General features: G+C 38.2%; 1 protein-coding gene across 9 annotated transcripts in view; it reads right to left on the bottom strand.

Annotated features, from left to right (window-relative positions):
* SPAG17 (sperm associated antigen 17) overlaps nt 1–20,042 on the bottom strand; it is a 248,047-nt gene that overhangs the window by 202,753 nt on the left and 25,252 nt on the right. For all 9 annotated transcript variants that reach the window (XR_008512558.1, XR_008512547.1, XM_054528865.1 and 6 more), the window contains exons 2-3: nt 11,851–11,991; nt 11,165–11,251 (exon numbers count right to left, since the gene is read on the bottom strand). Coding sequence is in view for 7 of the 9 variants with exons in the window: in XM_054528865.1 (XP_054384840.1) it covers nt 11,165–11,251; nt 11,851–11,991 (228 nt within the window). In the remaining 2 variants the exon portion in view is untranslated. The remainder of the gene's footprint in view (nt 1–11,164; nt 11,252–11,850; nt 11,992–20,042) is intronic.

The following is a 20,042-nucleotide window of genomic DNA, read 5'->3' as shown; positions in this document are numbered from 1 at the left end:
TGACAGTCATTATGGAAAACACTATGGAGGGTCCTCAAAAAACTATAAATAGAATTACCATATGATTCAGCAATCTCACGTCTGGGTATTTACCCAAAAGATTTGAAATCAACTTGTTAAAGAGATGTCTGCACCTCCATGTTCATTGTAGTACTATTCACAATAGCTAAGGTATGGAATCAATCTAAGCATTCATCAACAGATGGATAGATAAAGAAATATGGTATATACATTCAATGGAATACTATTCAGCCTTAAAAAAGAAGGAAACTCTCATTTGTGATGGAATCAGAAAACATTATGCTAAGTGAAATGAGTTGGGCATATAAAGACAAATATTGCATGCGCTCACATGTGGAATCTAAAACAATCAAACTCATAGAAGCAGAAAGTAGAATGGTGGTTACAGAGACTGGGGGGTGGGAGGAATGGAAAGATGATGGTTGCTATTGTTTGAATGTCTCCTCCGAAACTCATGCTGAAACTTAATCCCCATTGTGGCAGTATGATAGGTGGGACCTTTAAGAAGTGACCAGATAGGGCTTTGTATTCATGGATTAATGGGTTAATAGATTAATAGATGATCACAGGAGGGGAACTTGTAGCTTTATAAAAAGAGGAGGAGGGACCTGAGCTGGCATATTAGCATATTTGCCCCCTTGCCATGTGATTTCCTGTGCTACGTCAGGACTCTTCGTGGAGTTGCACCAGGAAGAAGGCTCCCACCAGATGGGTGCCCTTGACCCGAGACTTCTCAGCCTCCTTAACCATAAAAAATAAATTCCTTTTCTTTATAAATTACCCAATTTCAGGTATTGTTTTAAGCAACAGAATACAGACTAAGACAATAGTCAAAAGGTAGAAAATTTGTTTAAAAGGAAAAATACATTTTTTCTTTTTTTGAATTTGCACAGTGTAGTGACTATAGTTAATAATAGAGAATTGTACATTTCAAAATTGTTAAATTTCAAATGTTCTCACCACAAAAAATGTTAAATGTTTGAGGTAATGGATATGTTAACTAGCTTGATTTAATTATTCCACATTGTATTCATAAATTATAACACAACATTTTACCCCATAAATGTATTCAATTATAAATGTCAATTTACAATAAAAAGGAATGAAACTATAAAACATAAAAAAAGAAACAAAGGATATTTTTATTCAGTTTCTCAAGCCAGAACTATGGGATTCACTCTTGATAGCTTCTTCTTCACCCCTCACATCTCACAAGGGCACTGATCTACCAAATTCTTCCTTCTAAATGTTCTCCTTGAATCTGTGTGCTCTCCCCATTGCCACCTGGATACCCCCAGTGGCCTCCTAACTGGTCTCCTCATTTCCATGTTTGCCTGCCTTCATCCTAATTTATTCTTCACTTGGCAGCCAGAAAATATTTTTTAAAAGAACTTAATTGTGTCACTCTCCTCTTTAAAGCCTTAATGGCTATTTCTTATGAAGCAAAACTGCAAACTCCTTTTTAACAAGGACTCACCAGCCAGAAGATGTGGCTTCTTCGGGCTTCTCCTGTCTCCCACTCTCAGTGCTACAGGCACCCCGGGCCTTCTTTATTCCTGCCTTAGGGTTTTTGCACCCTCTGCCTGAATATTTTCCCTTGCTCTTTTCAGTTGGATCTTCTTTTCCTTTCATTCATCTCCAAACACTCAGCCTACAGTGTTTTCCTCAATAATTCTCTCTGATTTAAAGCAATGAACCTAACTCAAAATTGTGTATATATTTGTTTGCTTGTTTGAGTTTTGCTTAATGTCCGTCTCCCCCATTCAAATGTAAATTATATGAGGCCAGGCAGTTATAACTATTTTGTTCACCAAGGTCAATCCAATCATAGATTTTGTACATAATAGACTTTTGAATATTTATGGAATGCATGAAAATGAAACATTTCCTAAACCTTAGTCATTGAATATCATTTGATGATTTAGCCAAAGCTATGTACCGCCTATACTATAAACCTAATCATTTTCTCTAAGCTGACTGTAAATCAAGTTTTAAAAAAATAAGGTAGCTCTGTCCCAAGCACAGTGTTGGGGGAGTTGCAGGTTAGTCTAATTTTATTTTTTAATGCACATTAAAATAAATGTATATGTAATAGAACAAATTTTTATCCATTATATACAATTTTCTTGTGGTAAATAAATGAGCAAGAACTTTTTAATGAATGAGAACTGCCTTCTGCTAGGTGTAGAGCAAGCTCTGGACTATTAGAAGAACTGACACTGATTCCATTGGTGACTGTGAACAAATCATTTAAGTTTTTGGGCTTCCATTTCTTCATTTGCACTATGGAGATTAATTTTAGCTGTTCTGCCCAGGTCACATGAAGATTTAATAAGCGGTGTGAAAATCATCTTTTTACATAAATATGGAATTTTATTTTTAAAATTATTTATTTTAGAAATGGTTACTACTGCTGTTTGTTTCTTAGGGTGTTCAGTCACGTTGACCCCTTACATGACATAACAAAGAAGAAGAATGTATATTAGTCTCCATCATGGCCATGACGACTAGTATAATGGGACAGTGCAAATATCGTTTGACCACTGATTAACTTCTTTTCTTCCCTTACTTGCTTAATTAAATGTCCACTTAACTTTCAGTAATCACACTCCATTTAGAGAAAAACCTCCTCACAATCTGAACACCCATGTTCATAGCAGAGCTAAGAGGTGGAAGCAACCCATGTGTCCACTAATGGATAAATGGATAAGATAAATGTGGTATATACATACAATGGAATATTATTCAGCTTTAATAAAGAAGGAAGTTCTGACACATGGTACAACATGAATGAACCTTGAAGACATTATGCCAAACCAGGCACAACAAGACAAATACTATATGATTCCATTTATGTGAGATATCCAGAGTCGTCAAATTCATAGAAACAGAAAATAGAACAGTGGTCATCAGGGGCTGGGGTGCAGGAGAAATCAGGAGTTGTCATTTAATGGATATAGAGCTTCAGTTTTGCAAGATGAAAAAGTTGTGAATGTTGGTTGCACAACAAAGTGACTATATATAACACTACTGAATTATACACTTAGACATGGTTAAAATGGCAATTTTATGTTACATATTTTTACCATAATAAAAAAAATTTAAAGCCTGCTCATAAATGGGTTTCTAGTATTTTCATGTTCTGATGTTGAACATTGCTGAGAATAGAAATTTTAAAAATAATAGTAATAATAATAGCTAAACTTTATGGACACTTAAGTTTGTGCCAGGTAATAAGTATTTTATATTTACTATCCCATGTAATCACTACTACAGCTTTATAAGATAGACACTATCATTTACGAGGATTTTACAAAGAGAAAATAGAGGTACAGCAGGGTTATGTAACTCGTGCAAGATTACACAGCTAGTAAGCAGTGGAACCAGGACATGATCCCAGGCAGTCTGGTTTGGTTCCATACTTTTAACCACTAGGTATGTCGCTCACCAAACTAGTGGTAGGTACTCTGGAGATGAATTTAGCTCTCACTAATTAGTTTTAATTAGTGAGATTTTAGAAAGTTCTCTCCACACTTTCATCTCTGCTGAATATGTATTAACTTCCCTCTTATTTTCACCTTTCCTTCTTTCATCCTCCAAAGAAAAGACATAGTCACTTAACCATATAAATGTTAACCATAAGAATTAAAAAACCCTGTTGACCCAAACATGTGGGCAAAAGCCACTCATCGAAGTGGCTTAAAAGCTCCCACTGAAATTATTTGGTCTCTTCATCATCTGCAGATATACCTTCATTGTTTTTGCCTGAGTAGAAGGAAAAGTAATAAACATATCACAGAACTACTGAGAGATTATTAACTAGCAGTAGCTTATATTGAAGACATATTAAACCACAACAGTCACTTCCAGAATTTAAACTATTTATTCTCAGCTTGTGTGTGATGCAAGTAGAAAAAACAGTCTTCTGAGTTAACAAGTTACCTAACCAGTCTGAATCAAATTTCATCATTCATAAGTATCTGAAAGGTTGTTAAGATGGTTAAGTTAGCCAGGTGTCGTGGTTTACACCTATAATCCCAGTAATTGGGCTGGCAGGGGTGGGAGGATAGCTTGAGCCCCAGGAGTTCCAGACTTACCCGGGCAACATAGCGCACTCCTGTTCCCCACAAAAAGAAAAAAGTAAGCCAAAAAAAAAGAGATTAGGTTAGTTGATATATATGAACTACCCAGCACACAAGACTTGGAATACATGTGTTCAATAAGTGGTAACTTTTATTATCATCCTATGTAATTATTGATTTTTCACAGTTTTAAATACAGAAATAGAATGATACAGTCTTCTTGATTCCTTCCCCAGCACCCCTCCAATCTTGGTGTTCATAGAGTATAGGGTGTTAAGAGGTTTCAGAAACCACCCCAGCCCAGCCTGGAGGAGAAGCTGTGATGACTTCTCTTCATTAGCTGAACCTCACTTTATTATTGTGGCTGGCCCTCCACTGAGGTCTGTCCTGGAATTCCTGATGAAATTCCTGCCTTGCCCACTGCCTGCAGGTCCTAGCCAGCAACCCAGTCCTTGTGTGGCATGGGCTTCCTGCTGCTGGATCCCAGGCTCCACTGCATCACCACCATACCTCCCCAGTGTCCACCTCCCCTCTCCTGGACTGCTAACTATTTGCCACATGGGCTTGGCCAGCTGCCTGTTCCCCAGGGTGGAAGAGAGCTGGGGCATGATTTGAATTGTTTTTGAATGCCTTTACTTGAGTTCTGCTTTTCTTTGAAAATAGAACTCCAGGTTTCTGATCTGGGAGGCAAACATATTCACACCCTGGGAGCCCATTCCTAAAGCAATGGAGCCCTGACCTTCTGCCCCTCAGTGACTAGCTTGAACTTGACTTTCTCTGCTGGGCTGCTTTGGCGCCCTCCAGAAACGTGGGGGCCCAGGGCTGTTAACACATCTGACTGCTCTTTTCCCCATATTGACAAAAGTCATTCACTTGCAACTCTTCATAGCCCTTTATAACTGTTTCTAGCATTACTATTTCTCCTCTTCTTTCCTTCTTCTGGTAAGAAATGCCTCCAAAACCCAGATTTTGGCACAAGAACTCCTAGATTGTTTTTATAGTCCCAATGTAGCACTTCGTTGTTACAGCTTGATATTCCTAAATTTTGTTCCAAGTCTCATTATTTTACATTTATAAATATCAGGTTGTATTAATTGGTTCCAGCTTTAAAAAATGTTCCATCAGGGGTTATTTCTGCTATTTTGATAGTGGTTTCTAAACGTGGAGTGCCGAGGCCCTGATGTGGGCCACGTTCTGTAGGCATCCCTGAAGGACTGATGTGGAACGGAAAGATCCGCAGATTCTGAGTCTTGCTGTATTCTTTGAAGACTGTACTGGCCATAATAGCTTCAAAGAATTTCAACAAGTTCCTAAGACATGACCTTCCCTTTCCGAAAATCACGTTGACCAGGCTTGCCTTAATCAAGCTGTGCTTTTCTAAGCATCCTTTTACTTGATCTCCTGCAGCAGTTTTTAATACTTTCCCTACAAGTGAAGTTAAACTAACTGGCCTGTAATTTCCTGGTGTGTCCCTAAGCTCTATGAAATAACGGCATTAGGTTGGCTAGCTTCCAATTCTTCCAGAATTTTTTTGTTTTGTTTTAAAGCGCGGGATTGAAAAGGCCAGAGAATGCTTCCTGTCTCCCTTTTCCTTCGTTTCTTCCATGACATACTGCTCTCTCTGTTCCCAGTAGAGCTGCCATTTTAATAACTTCAAACCTCTTAAATGTTTTCACATATTATTTGTACCTATCTCTGAAGCATGAGTTTTCCATTTTTCATTCTGACAAGGGCCACCCCCAATATAAGGGCTTACAATTCTATTAAATTCACTATTAATTCAAGGCACTGTTTAAAAAATGAGTTTCGTATCAGGAATCTGAAAAAGAGTGGCAAAATAGATTATAATTAAGCCTGTGTTCTCACTTGTCAATTACTAATAAATGCATGTTGGAAAAGACCTGAGAAAAGTATCTATACATCCAGGAAACAGAAGTCAAAAAATAGAACTATTACATCTGGGCATACTAATCTGATGCACTAGCATAGTGTCTTAAAGTATGGTGAAATGCATTAGATCTGAAGATCTAATTTGCATCCTACATTTTATGAAACTGCATTTGGCCCATTATTTTTAAATCTAATATCAGAAAAATATTTCCACATTTGATGGTCTCCCGGTTGCAATAGAAAGAAAGGCCCATAGAAACATTTTAAGATATATTTGTTAAAAAGTTATTTTAAAAATTATTTTCTTAAAAATATGAGAATTTTTTTACTGACAGGAGTAAAAAGGAAAATTAATAATTATTTGCATTTATAAAATTGTACCATATCACATAATGTTTAGGATAGTTCAAGTTCTTTATTGTACAGAAACTTGGAAAATTGTTTTGAAATAAGTGAGTCATCAACTAGAGCATACGAACTTTTATTCTTTATAGACAATTTTTGTTTCAGTAAGCTTTTCATTTTTTTTTTATTTTGTGATGACCTAATGCGTCTTTTATAAATAAGTCACAGGCACATAAATCACAGCCCATTTGTGTGCATGAAGCCTCATTTCCTGGTTGGGAGGCATGGTGATCACCATCATGAAACGAAAAGAAACATGAAGTGGAATTTAAAAACTTTTAGGATGGTTGGTTCTGATTTCAGATAAATTGGATAAGTAAACCCCTATCAACTCGTAGCTTTTTCTTTCTGATTTACCAAAGTGATAATGTCAAACCTAAAATTTGCACATTTATTCCATAAAGTTCACTTACTGTGTATCAGATTTAGTCACAACTGGGAGAATCTTTGCATTTATGGTACACATAGAACTCTCTCATCGAGAACATTTCAGTTGGTTTTGAATGACTACTGATATTTTCCTTTTTAATTTTGGTCAGGACTGACTGACTATAACTGTAAATGAACAGGTCAGATTCTCTATGTGGGCCATAAAGCATATATACACAGAAAATTATCTGTGCATAGGTAGCAAGTATACTTAAGTTCAGGCATGAATCTAAAGCATGTACTTTTTCCAGTGTTTGAAATGTTTCCTCATAGATTTCCACCTTTAGGATTTTAATGTTGCAATTAAAATATGTACGGAATTCATCTTTCCTATTTAGTATATATTATACCATGTAACTACAAATTTAGTACACATTAATTCGGTCTTCTCCCATTCCTATGGCTTTGCTTGAGCTATTCCCTTTTCTTAGAATGCCCTCTTCCACATTTGAAAGTCAAGATCTACCCATCCAAGGGGTAGACCAGTGAAAGATTACTTGGTTGGTGATAAAGTAGAAAAACTTGGTGCTACAGGTTTACCTTTGGTTAAACCCAAATTCTTCATTTTGCTAGTGAGCAGACTTCCCACCTTCTCTATGCCTCCATTTCCCCGTGCGTACAATGGGGATTTTATATTTCCTTTCAGAATGGTGATGCGGGCTAACTGATGTAATATATGTAAAAGATCAAAATTATCAGGTCCTTTCCTTTCAAATGGCAATGTTTCCACAAAAATGCCTCTGGGTCTCACCCCTCCCTGCCAACTACCCCAGCTAATGATAATCTCATCTTCCTTTGAATTCTTATACACTTTACCTGTTTCTCAAGAACTTCACTATTTTCTTCATTGTGTTATTCACTTATTCAGCACTATTATTGAATGCCTACCACGTGCCAGGCTTACGTCCATATATATTTTGTTCTTTTTTTTCCCCTCTAGCTTGTTCTTAAGCTTCTTGAGCTTACAGTCTTTGCTTCTTGAGGTTAGAGTCTTTATAATATTAATATTCCTTCCTCTCTCTTCATTGTCTGATAGTGCCTGGCACTAGTGCTTTAACGAGTACGTTTGTTAATATTTGGTAAAACCAGCTACTATATAATGCAGGCAATAAGTGTATATTTTCAAATATGTCCATATCCCCAAATAGGATTCACATGTGGGAAATGGTGCTTATATGCCAGTGAATGGGGTCATCCTCATCCTCATTATTAAAAAATAATAATGATGATGATAATAATAAAGCAGTAGCCAACATTCCTGAGAATATACACAAAGAAGAATATTCTGTTCTCATTCCCACATGAGTTCTTGAAGTAGTTTCTGCTAGAGCAAAACATGGTTTCCAAAAAGAGAATGTGAACGAACAAATGAGCTGCTGCAGCTACGTCTCTACAGAACTACATTAGCACAAATCTAAGCAGTTTTTCAAAGAACTATGGTTTATAAATAAAGACTTTCATATACACAATGCCATGGCTAGATGAAATTCTAAGGTTTCAGGGGAAATTACACAATTTCATAATGAGGCTGTGTGTACACAACACCAAGCCATCCAAATGAAAACTTGAGCAAATCACTTAGGAATGCAGTCTTTGCTAGCCCAGACATTTCGAGTCATTATTGGAAATATGTAATGAGGCTCTGACACTATTTTACTACTCATGGATGAAGTACACTATAGAGAAGTCTCACTTTAGTTTGCTGCTTCTAATCAACCACAGGCTAGGAAACCAGAAAGCCAAATTGGTTAAAATTGTGCTTAAAATAAGAATAACTAGGCTCTGATTTAAGGCTAACGAGAGTACTCTACAAGCAGAAGTAAATAAAGGTGTTTAAGTGCATGGCTGTTATATTGTGAGCTCCTTATCTCCAAAATGGAGGTTTCTAAAAAGTTACCATGTAACATAAGGAATTGTTAGATTTTCTCTTCTCCCACAGTGCAGAGTTTCCTTTGAGAAATGGGATGTAGCAAGACTTTTGCTCCTCAGGAGTTTACCTCTATCAAGCCTCCTAGTGTGTCCGCAGTTGGTTCCTTCCGGTAGGTTCTTGGTCTCACTGACTTCAAAGAATGAAGCCACCGACCTCGTGGTGTTACAGCTCTTAAAGTTGGTGCAGATCCAAATAGTGATCAACAGGAAGATTTATCATGAAGAGTGAAAAAACAAACCTTCCGGTAAGGGTACAGGAGCTGGTTGCCAGGTGCTAGCACAGGTGGCCAGCTTTTATTCCCTTATTTGGCCCTGCCCACATCCTGCTGATTGGTCCACTTTACAGAGTGCTGATTGGTCCATTTTACAGAGTGCTGGTTGGTCCATTTTACAGAGTGCTGATTGGTCCATTTTTACAGACTGCTGATTGACGCATTTACAATCCTCTAGCTAGACACAGAGCACTGATTGGTGCATTTACAATCCTCTAGCTAGACAGAAACGTTCTCCAAGTCCCCACCCGACCCAGAAGCCTAGCCAGCTTCACCTCTCATTAGTTGCTACAACCATGCAAGATTCTACACAGAAATAGATTCATGAGCACACTGTCCACATGTCTCAAAGGTCCAGAAGTCCCAAGAGACTTTCTGGGCCTATTCCATGGCTACCACTCACAACTACCATGCAGCTCTGCAGGCGTTGCCAGTGACTTTTCAATTCACTTGGGATGAGGTACCAGGTAACAGAGTGCTTGAGCAGGTCCTAAGTGTGAAGGGACTGAGATGGGAAATATTCCCCTCTTCTCCAGATGTGCAACCTGTCCTTGGCTGATGCTGACAAGGAGCCTGAATTTGTTTTATGGTCTTTATTAGTTTTGCTTCAGCGACTGGCATTAATGAATGTCTGGTGCACCTCAGGTTCAGTCTCCATGGCACTCCACCCACCTTCTCTTTTCTTCTGGAACCATTCAGAAGAGTGTATGTGAGCGAGTGTGGGAGGCTTATTGCCCAAATGCTCCACTGGAAGAATGTGGTAGAGCCAGATGTGAAATGGACCTCCCCTGAGTGAAGAATATGCAACCAAGAGTCGCAGCACATATTGGAGAGGAATGGCTTTCTAACTTAACTCTGGGTTTGTAATCTTGTGCTATCCCACATCCAAGTCAGAATGCCTGTCCAGACTAGACATCAAAACTAGCCTGCTATCATTTCTGATTTTTACTGAGTATCTGTGAAGAAGAAAGAATCTTTTGGGGGGTTAATTGATCCCAGGCCTGAGAATTGGATGTGGATTTCTATAGCCACTCAGAAGAAAAATTCCAGTATTTTAAATCCATGTATCACATAATGTTTCAAGTGGAGCACACACATTCGGAACATTATAAAAGAGACAAAGTATATTATTTGACTGCAAGAGCACAGATAACTTTGGCATGATGGTGAGCGCAGTGTAGCAAGAGTTAATGCTACAAAATTCACAGCACTGTCTATTGTGAATAAATCCAATGAAACGTGTTCAGATAGTACTCGAGCAATACTAAATAGACCGTATGTAAGCACCCAAGACCTGAGACACATAAAAACTTTATTAGTCATCACTGAAATAAAGTGCAAACAAGTTCGTCTTAGAAAGATTCAAAACTCTTTATGTTTTAGGTCGGCTGAGCCATAAAACAGTGCCTGACAAATTTTAAGTGATATTCTAATTAATCACTGGATTTTTATAGTTTCTTGAAAGCTGTAAGTTAGATATTAACAAGGCAGGGTGAGAGGAAATCCCCTCATATGGGGAATGAGTCCTACGTCCTTTGCACAAGCCCACTGGGTCAGCCAAGCCAGACTTTATACTAAGCAGCTGTTGGAAATGGAACGGACCATTAATCCGAAGAGTATCATTATTTTCATATCGATTAAAGTGGGATGTAAACCGTGCACCAAGTTCACAAACTGATGGAAAATCATTCCAACTGTACCTCTGTCTTACACAAGAAACACTTTCTGGCGCATTTTTACATTGTTTTTTTTCGAGAAACGAACACTTTGTAATATACTGATCATATGACTCTCCTTAATGCTGTCACATACTCAGCAATTATCATGAGAAAGTATGACCCAATACTTTGTGTGTATAGAAGTTTCTGATTTATATTTTTCAATTATTTCAATTAGATGCAGTGATGGTATAAACGATCTAGGAAATTTTATTTGTAAAGGGAAATTTTGAAATTTTAAAATTTTAAAAGGAGGCAGATTTTGTGTGTGTGTGTGTTCACCATCGGGAACAAATATCTCCAATGAGGAGCAGGCATTTATTTTCAAAGAATGAAATTTAAAAATGGCTATCAAATTATTACTTCAATTCTTTTTTCTAAAAACACAAAAATCTCTTCTATAAACACGTTCACTTACCTCATAATACAAAGGAGCATTACCTCCTACAGGTTTTTTTGCCTTTTTAGATGAAGCGGATCCAACAAGTGTATTTATTTCATTAATCTGTAAGAAAATTAAATTTACTTATGATGAAAAAAGCCTTAATTGAAGAATACTTAGATATATGTAACTTTCAGATATCTAGGTGATCTGAAGGGTTGGGAAACCTAGCAAGAAAGAGGTACCCATGAATTAAGTAAAATATTTATAGTTACTTTGTAAGCTGTCAGTAATTGTATGGGTATGTGCCATCTGGCAGATCTTTTCTATATTATTGATATCCTCTGACCTCTGACGGCTATGATTCTCTGTAGCCTTCATTTTCCAATTAGTCATGTACCTCCCTGGAATCTTAAATAGTCTAGTCTTTTATAATTATTTAACTTGAATTAAATATTTTGTCACAGAACCTAGCATGGTGCCTGGTATGACCTCAGAAATCTTTGTCAAATAAATGAATATTGAATTAACAAAATTAATAAACAAAAATAAATTCTTCCAGATTGAACAACTCAAATATATTTTGGCTAAATAGTTACTTAAAATAATCCATCAAAATTTACAAAAGAGCCCAAGAATATGATAGTTTATTTTATAATTCTATTCTATTATTTTAAGTAAAAAAGTCTTCAGGTGGCTTTGAGATAGGAAGGGACAGGTACCTGCTGGAGAATGTCTTGCCACGATACCATACTGAAGAGTTTACGCTGAGGGACCTGGACAGCCACGGTAAGGGCTTGGATGAGAAGATCATCTTCAATCTGGTTCCCAACCACAAAAACAATGGAGGCCTGCCAATCGTTCTATTAAAAATCAGATGGAATTAGATTTTAAATATTCCTGAATAGGTCATTTTGTGTCAACTATTTCCACTGAGAAACAGAATAATTTTCCTGTAAATCTTACTTGAAAGACAGAGGTGACCTTGTAATGTATGTGGTTTTCTGAATGAAGTAGCCGCAAGGTGGCAGTATTGTGCCAAATTTCATGCAACTTGACCAAAAAACAATTTTCTGGAGAAACTAGTCCTTTTATTTTGAGGAAGACAATTTTTTAAAACAACACTTTCACTAGAATGTTGTCCAAGAATAATCTGGTGTTGGAAAGCAATCGTTCATTCCTATGTCACAAATATACATTAAGATGTAGTCTCAAAACACAGGAATCTTTATTTTGTTCCCTGGTATATCCCAAGACTCTAAATAGTGGTAGGAATATAAAAGCAGCTGAAAAAAAACTGTTAAATGTTGGGTCATATTGGATGAGCTGCCAAATGAGAACTGAACCACATCTTTTTCTCTTAATGTAACACAAGAATCTTATTGCTAATTCACAAGTGAGTCCTTTCCACTCCCAAGAAATGGGCAAAAATATTACACTTGGACATGAAATTTCGCACCAAATAATTAAAAAAAAATTAGTTACTAAAGAATTACATTCAGTACTTTTTTCTCTTTGTTTATTGTAATTGTAATTTCTATTGGGAGATTAAGAATGGCGCTCACTGGATTACCTCACATTACCCACTGTGAGGTGCTGAGGAAAGAGCTACTCACGCAAATCAGTATTCCTGCTTTTGAACACTAACAATTTTAGGGAGAAATGAAACAAACAAATACGATAAAGACATCAGAAAAGAGAGGGAATAATAAGGGAGGGCACTCTGGTCATGTGACCTCTCTGGGGGTTAGCTTCCCCATTCATAAAATAAAGGGGTTGGACAGGGCAATATCTAAGCAACTCTCTAGCTCCTCTCTAGAGGTCTGATTCAAATATAGTAAAATGGTCTCCTGGTGAATACCAAAACAATGTCTAAGATTTGAAAAGGTCACACAAATTTAACAAAATGCATCATTTTATGTGGTTCCTCTGGTTTCTGCCCAGTTTATAATCAGGTTGATGACAAAACTAGGGTATAGGTGGGAGAAAATACTTTAGTATAAATTCTTTCTTACCATCAAAGAGCAATTGTCCTTAAATCCTTCTTATTTAGTTCCATGGAAGTCTACTAACTACCTAACAAGACTCATCCAATTCTCAAGGCTACCACCAAAACAAAAAACACATGTAAAAGCATAAAAATGTATATTTTACTTGCAAAGTGTGTGTGTGCATGCATGCATGCAGGTAGGTGTGACTTTGTGTGGTTTCCTCTGTTACAATGAGTTAAAAACATTCTTTTGTCTCTAAATTCACCAGGGGAAGACTGACCATTTATTTTTTAAACATTCTGACTTTTAAAAGTAGATACGATATGTATAATGTGTAATGACCTTTCCTGAATTAGATGCCTTTTTTCTCTTGTCTGCTTCCTCAGTCAAAGCTGCAACTGTAGTCATCATTAAAGGGGAAAAATCTCTTTCATTTCACAATAAAGTACACACAGTTACGGGACAGGCAATACCTTGAAGTTCCTGGTGGCTACACCTTCCAAAACTGAAGATTTTAATAACCACCTTTACCCCCTTATCCCGCTGTCCACTGCAAGTTTCCTTGCCAATATTTGAAAGTTAATGGTGACAAGAAAAGGCTGTCTTTCTGCTCTTTGGGAGGCAACTGAGAAAGAGGGTATTGTAGTCCATTACCCATCTACTTATTAGTATTTGGTGTCAAGGCAGGTGTTGACCATTTCAGACCAGAAAAAAAAGAAGAGAGGAGGTGCAAGAGGGAACTAATGATTATTGTGAATCTGCCATGTGTCAGGCATATGTTATCTCATTGAATCCCTAAGTTACCCTACAAGATAGGTTCACTATTATCTTATAGATGGAAACACAAAGGTCCAAAAAAGTTAAATGACTTGTTCAAGGTCATTTTGGCAGAACCTCATGGAGACCACAGACATGGCTTACAACTTTGTGATCATTTCAGAACAGTTTTGGGAATAAGTCTTTGGGCTCAGAATGTCTTTCCATAATCCTTAAATTGCACCTAATAGATTATTTGGTCATAATAAAATTATCAGGGAAATATTTATCTCAAATGTATACATGTGTATAGGCCTTCAAAAATAGATTAGGTAGGCTGGGCATGGTGGCTCATGCCTGTAATCTCAGCACTTTGGGAGGCTGAGGCGGGCAGATCACGAGGTCAGGAGATCGAGACCATTCTGGCTAACATGGTGAAACTCCATCTCTACTAAAAAATACAAAAAATTATCCGGGAGTGGTGGAGAGCGCCTGTAGTCCCAGCTACTTGGGAGGCTGAGACAGGAGAATGGCATGAATCCAGGAGGCAGTGCAGTGAGCCGAGATCGCACCACTGCACTCCAGCCTGGGTGACAGAGCGAGACTCCATCTCAAAAAAAAAAAAAAAAAAAAAAAAGAAAAAGAAAAAAGAAAAAAAGACATTAGGTATTAAATCCTTAAAACATCATATGATTACTTTTTTAAAAATTATAATTTTACAAAGGATCAAAGAGGTTAAAGAAATTTCCCAAGGTTCTTTCTTTCAAGGGCAAAGCTCTTGTTCCTTCCTTTGCTCCAGGAGACATCTTAACATAAAATTGTTCCTCCAAGTCATGGCACTGTACCAAAACTTGTGGGTCCTTGAAGTCACTCTGAGACAGTCTGCCCAGGCGAGAGCAGGTTCAGATTTGTTTAGAGCTCTCTAGGAGAGCTGGGTTCCAGGCCACATCTCCCCATTTCAAGGGGTCTTAAGAGTCTAGCTCTGTCCCAGTTTCCCATCTATGCTCTCTTGCCCACTAAATGTGTGCTTTAAAATTGCATCTATGTGGCAAAACAGGACTCATAACTTTGTCAGAGTTATGGTTTAGTGTCTAATCATATGGCCAGAACCTGAGCAAGCATGACAAGGACCAGTCAGACAATAATAACACAAACTGAGAATGCCTACAGAGAAGGATGCACTCATTGTGAGCTGCAGCAGGGGGCAGTGAGATGCTAGCAAATGTGCAATATTCAACTAATGAAGAACAAGTCATTTCCCCATGTCTAATTGGACAGCATAGTTAAATAAGCAATTCTCTGCAAATACAATTTCTGAGTGTTTCTCTTAGTATTTCAGGGTAACCAGAGATTCCAAACTTCCACCAACAGGCGGCACTTTTAGAAATAAAAAGCTTGAAAAAAATCAGACACAGATTAGATTTGGCAAAATACAATCAAAAACACCCCTCCACCCGTATCCTATCGTAACATGCAGTTAAATGAAGTCCTTAAATTTAAGTTCACAGGACAGAAAAAGAAATTTAGTATGGAGAAAACAAGGGTTGACCATTGTGGGCAAATGAAAGTATAATGTGTGCAACCCAATTCACCACAGGCTACTAATTACACCCAAACTTCTTAAACTATCTTAAGAAGTTTAAGTTTAAGATAGTTTAAGAAGTTTGGGTGTAATTAGTAGCAAGAGCTGAAAGAAAGAAAAGATTAATAATTTCAGAAAAGCTATTCTGGATATATCCAATGGTGAAGGAAGAGGGTCTGGGTCTGTCACACCGAAAGCACCTTAGGAAATCAAGTCGGCTGCTTAGGAAATCAAGTCGGCTCTCTGTGACCTGAAAGCATGTATTGTACGTGATCATTGCTGAGTCTCGCCCCTCCTAGTGATTGATAAAGCCATTCAAAGGATGGAATGAAGTCATGTATGGACACAATCCATTTCCTTTTATTTACTTTACCAGTCTCACCCAATTTGAGGCCTAGCAGGAGGGCTTCTTAACCCAGACACTTACACAGTAGTCTCCTAAGGCAGGAAAGTATTCATGTAAATGCAGAGAAACTGGCTGTCTCACATAAGCCTACTGTCCCAGAGACACAGGGTAAATTTACAACTGTTTTCTTTCATATATTGCAAATTCTCCAAATTTTACTTAGGCATTTCACATTCTTAAACAATTGCAAAGCCTTTTCAAAAACAAGTGAACAGTAGCGTTTGGACAATCGGATTGTAATTGCTTCCCTCTATTAGCACCAGTAATCTGCTGATTTAGGGAAAGACAAGGGCAGGACTTGCAAGCCCTCTTCTACTGCCTCTGCTAGTATGATAGGATGCCTGTGTCCCTGAAGGACTCGAGATGAGAGTCTCACAGTCCTATACCCAGAACTGAACAGGGCCTGATAAGCTCTATGAACCAGTAGTGGTCAGCGCCCTTATTAGGAGAAGAGGTACAAATGCCCCAGGTAAAATCAATGCAACATTCAAAAAGTCTGGTTTTATTAAGAGCTAGTTAACACTGTACAGATATGCAAACCTGTACTTTATGTCAATACTCTGCTGAGATGATAACCTTTTTGTTAAGTAGATTTACTGCAAAATGGACAGGGATTTGTGAATGTCTTTCTCATACCAGGTTTTTCCTTCAAAAAAAGTCTTGGATCTCCATCAGCAAGGAGTGTTGGTATGGGCTTTTGGCCAGCAGAAGAAATATTTTTATTACACTGAACTGGCTGCTACAATCATATTTGTGTGACTCTAACTGTAAAATAGGTTGAAAATGTATGTTAAAAATGGGCATATGTTGTTATATAATAAACAAGAATACTATTAACGACCATGCTATGCACTAATCTCTTTATTGTCTTTACTAAACAAGTAGTTATTATGATAGACTCTAATTATATATCTCTCACAATTTATTATAAGTGCTATAGTTTCACTTAATTAGATTATACTGTTAAAGTAATCCTTATTTAGGAATTGGACCATGTATGTGGCTAACATGTTTTCTCATCTAGACTGTAAACTCATTAGGTCAGAAATGATGTTTTCTATGCTTTTGCACTTTGTGATGCCTGGCAGTGAATGGGAAACGGAGCAGAGCTCTATACATAAATATCTGTTGGCTGATATTTTAAAGCAACAGGGAGTACATTTGGATCCTGAGATGGTTTTGACCCTCGAATCATAAAGTGCTAGAATGTAGCATGTCAGGAAACTGCAGGGTATTCAGTCCATGGCCCTGGAGTCCTTTAGGAAGAGAACACACTATATCTGATCTAACATGGTCCCTACTAGGGGTCAGTAACAATGGTTTGGGAATTGGGCCTTGAGGCCATTCCTCTGCTTAGACATATTTCCCAGGAGTGACTTAGACATGCAACCAGATGCTAGGGGAAGGAGGACGCTCCTCCAGATAGGAGAAAAAAGCCAAAGACTCACATCCAAACCTGCATTGCCTATAAAATCATTCCTCCCCTCTCTCTCCTTCCTGTTTTCTCCCATCTCCCATCAGAAGGCATCCTGATGGCCTGCTCCCTCTTCCCTTCTCAACCTACTACCTATAGGCTGCAAATTCTGTGGTTTCTTTTTTTTTTTTTTTCAGGGTGCCTTGGAAATTCTTATGAGTTTGATTTATGGTGGAAGAATATCAGGGTGGGGTGGGGAGAGAAGGGAGGCAGACTGAAGCAGCACACAGTGTGTGCTGTCGTGGTCCATAATCTGGGAGAGGGCTATAACCTGACATCTGCCTCCTGCAGCAACTACTGCTTGATTCACCCTAATCTTTTGACCTCTGTTTAGGGATGTGCTGAAGCCGATTGCTCATGGCTCTTCCCAACTCTCTTCAGTGAGATTGCCTTAATAATTTGAAATATGCTACAGTAGGAGTATTCAAACTAAGGCGATGGCAAACACTGCAAATCAGAGATGTCCACTTGGAGAAGGTTACTAAACATTTACTAGCATATCACAGCTTCTATCCCAGGAAGAGCTGCATGTCTAAGACTGACTTAGTTATGATTTTCATTGGGAAGACCAAAGCTGTCTCTGAGAAAATATTAAGGAGGGCAAAGCAGATTTACTCCCTCTATTGCACACAAACCCCACCCCCATCCCAAAGACACACTCTGCAGCAATGCGCTATGTGGATCTATAATGACGAGTCTGCTGATGTTGCTTCAGGTGTGACCTAGCCTTAAGTACTATCCTTCAAAATGGGCTCTATGAAAAGCAGGTGACAAGGCAAGTATAGAGACCACTGACAGGAGCAGGGGCAAACCACTCCAGGGCTCTCCTTTCCTCCTGACCGTTTCCCTACTTCCCCACTCAGGCATCTGCACACTGGGGCCAATGACCTGGGAGATCCCTAAGCACCCCCTGCCAACAAATGACTAGATTCCTTTATACTGTGGTGGCCCGTTGAAGAAGCATGGGTCACTGTGGCACAGTAATTAGGAGCCTGGGCTTGATTCACTGAGCCCAGATTTGAATCTCAGTAAACCAGCTGTGTGTCCCTGGGCAAGTTACTTAACTTCTCTGTGCCTCATGCATAAATGAAGATAATGACAGTACCTGTCTACTGGGACTGTTGTGAAGATTGAATGAGAAAACCTATAGAAAGCTCTTCTGAGCACAGCACCTAGCAATAATCCTAGCCATCCTTAAGGATATTATTTTGGGGGGCTTCTGCTCTTGTTAGTCATTAGAACAAACATGGTTAGTCCATGCAAGCTGCTTCATGTGTGGAGAGCTTATGGGAGACCCAGGGAAAAAATATCAATCAGAATATCAATGGTTGCATCACAAAAAGGCAAATATGAGTTTGAACAAGAGTTTCTACAATAATTTTCTCTTTGATAATGATAAACTTGTTAATTGACATGCTTCTAAAGTATTTTGGGTCCTTGGAAGAGAGGGCCAGAATCATGAACATATTATGTTGAAAATTCTAAAGGAATACATAGTAATTTTTTCAGAGCTATGGAAGAGAATGTGAGTGTGGCAGGAGAAATCTTCAAGTCATTTTGTGCCCCGTACAAGTCTGCCAGAGACATGAACCTATCACCAACCATAAAAACAAACCAATTATCAATTAGAGTCAAATGAGAAGACACTGAGTTTTAGATTGTGTGCACTGGCTGACTATGAAGATGATCACCTCTGAGGTGGCCATACAGAGGACTAGGGGAAGAAAGCAGCCTCAGGCTACTTTTCATTAGAGATGTGGATCTGCTTACTTGGCTTAAAAAATATGAAAATGAATCAGTTGTTTGCTGGTTGAACTGCAAATATTAATCTGATCAATTTTGGGCATCAAGGTCTAAAACACGGATGTCATGCAGGGCTAGTTCTTAAAATAAAAACAAAAGAAATAAATTGAAGTTTATTTCTGATAGGGAGCCTTAGTGCAATAAGACACGTTTCCTGGCCTGCTGCTATATTCTGGCTTCACAGGGCTCATTACAGACCTAACCAGAATCTACTAACTCCTTCTCCTAGGTATTACCTGCTATTCAGCTCAGAGTCTTAAGAGTTGATTTGACTATAGATATATATATATATATATATATACACACCCAGAGGCTTTAGTGCTAGGACCATTTTAAAGTATTTCTTCTAATATCTGCATTTCCAAAAAGGAATCCCAGTGACTCCTGGACTAACAAAGGAATGTTCTGCTAATGGCGGTATTTAAGGCTGTGGACTGGTCCAGTGGAAAAGGCTCCCTTAGAATTATACCAGAACAGACCCCTAGACAACTTCCTGCTTCACCCATGTGCCTGGCATATAGAAGCATTCAATAAATGTTTCTTGAACTTAGCAGCCAAAACCACACACTAAAGAGAATTTTTACACATGCTTAGCATGGGAGGGCTGACTGAGTATGTGGCATTTTATCAGCCACACTCAGCACTTTGGAAGGAGTCATGCCACTGAATCACCCAGAATTTGAATTAGAGAAAGAGCGCATTCCTTTGATGTTTAGACAACACTGTACATGGCTTATACTCACTGATGAAAACACAGCAGTCTAGAAACAGCTTTAGTATGCATGTATACACTGTCTGGCTGGTTTTCCTTGTCTTCATAAATATTAAATGTGATCACTAATTAAAATTATTGAAGTTCTGGTGTAGATATGCAGAGAGGTTTGGGTAGTGTCAAATTCTGC

Source organism: Pongo abelii, chromosome 1, assembly GCF_028885655.2.
Source record: "Pongo abelii isolate AG06213 chromosome 1, NHGRI_mPonAbe1-v2.0_pri, whole genome shotgun sequence".
Classification (NCBI taxonomy): Eukaryota; Metazoa; Chordata; class Mammalia; order Primates; family Hominidae; genus Pongo; species Pongo abelii.
This window is presented reverse-complemented; position numbering and strand designations above follow the sequence as displayed.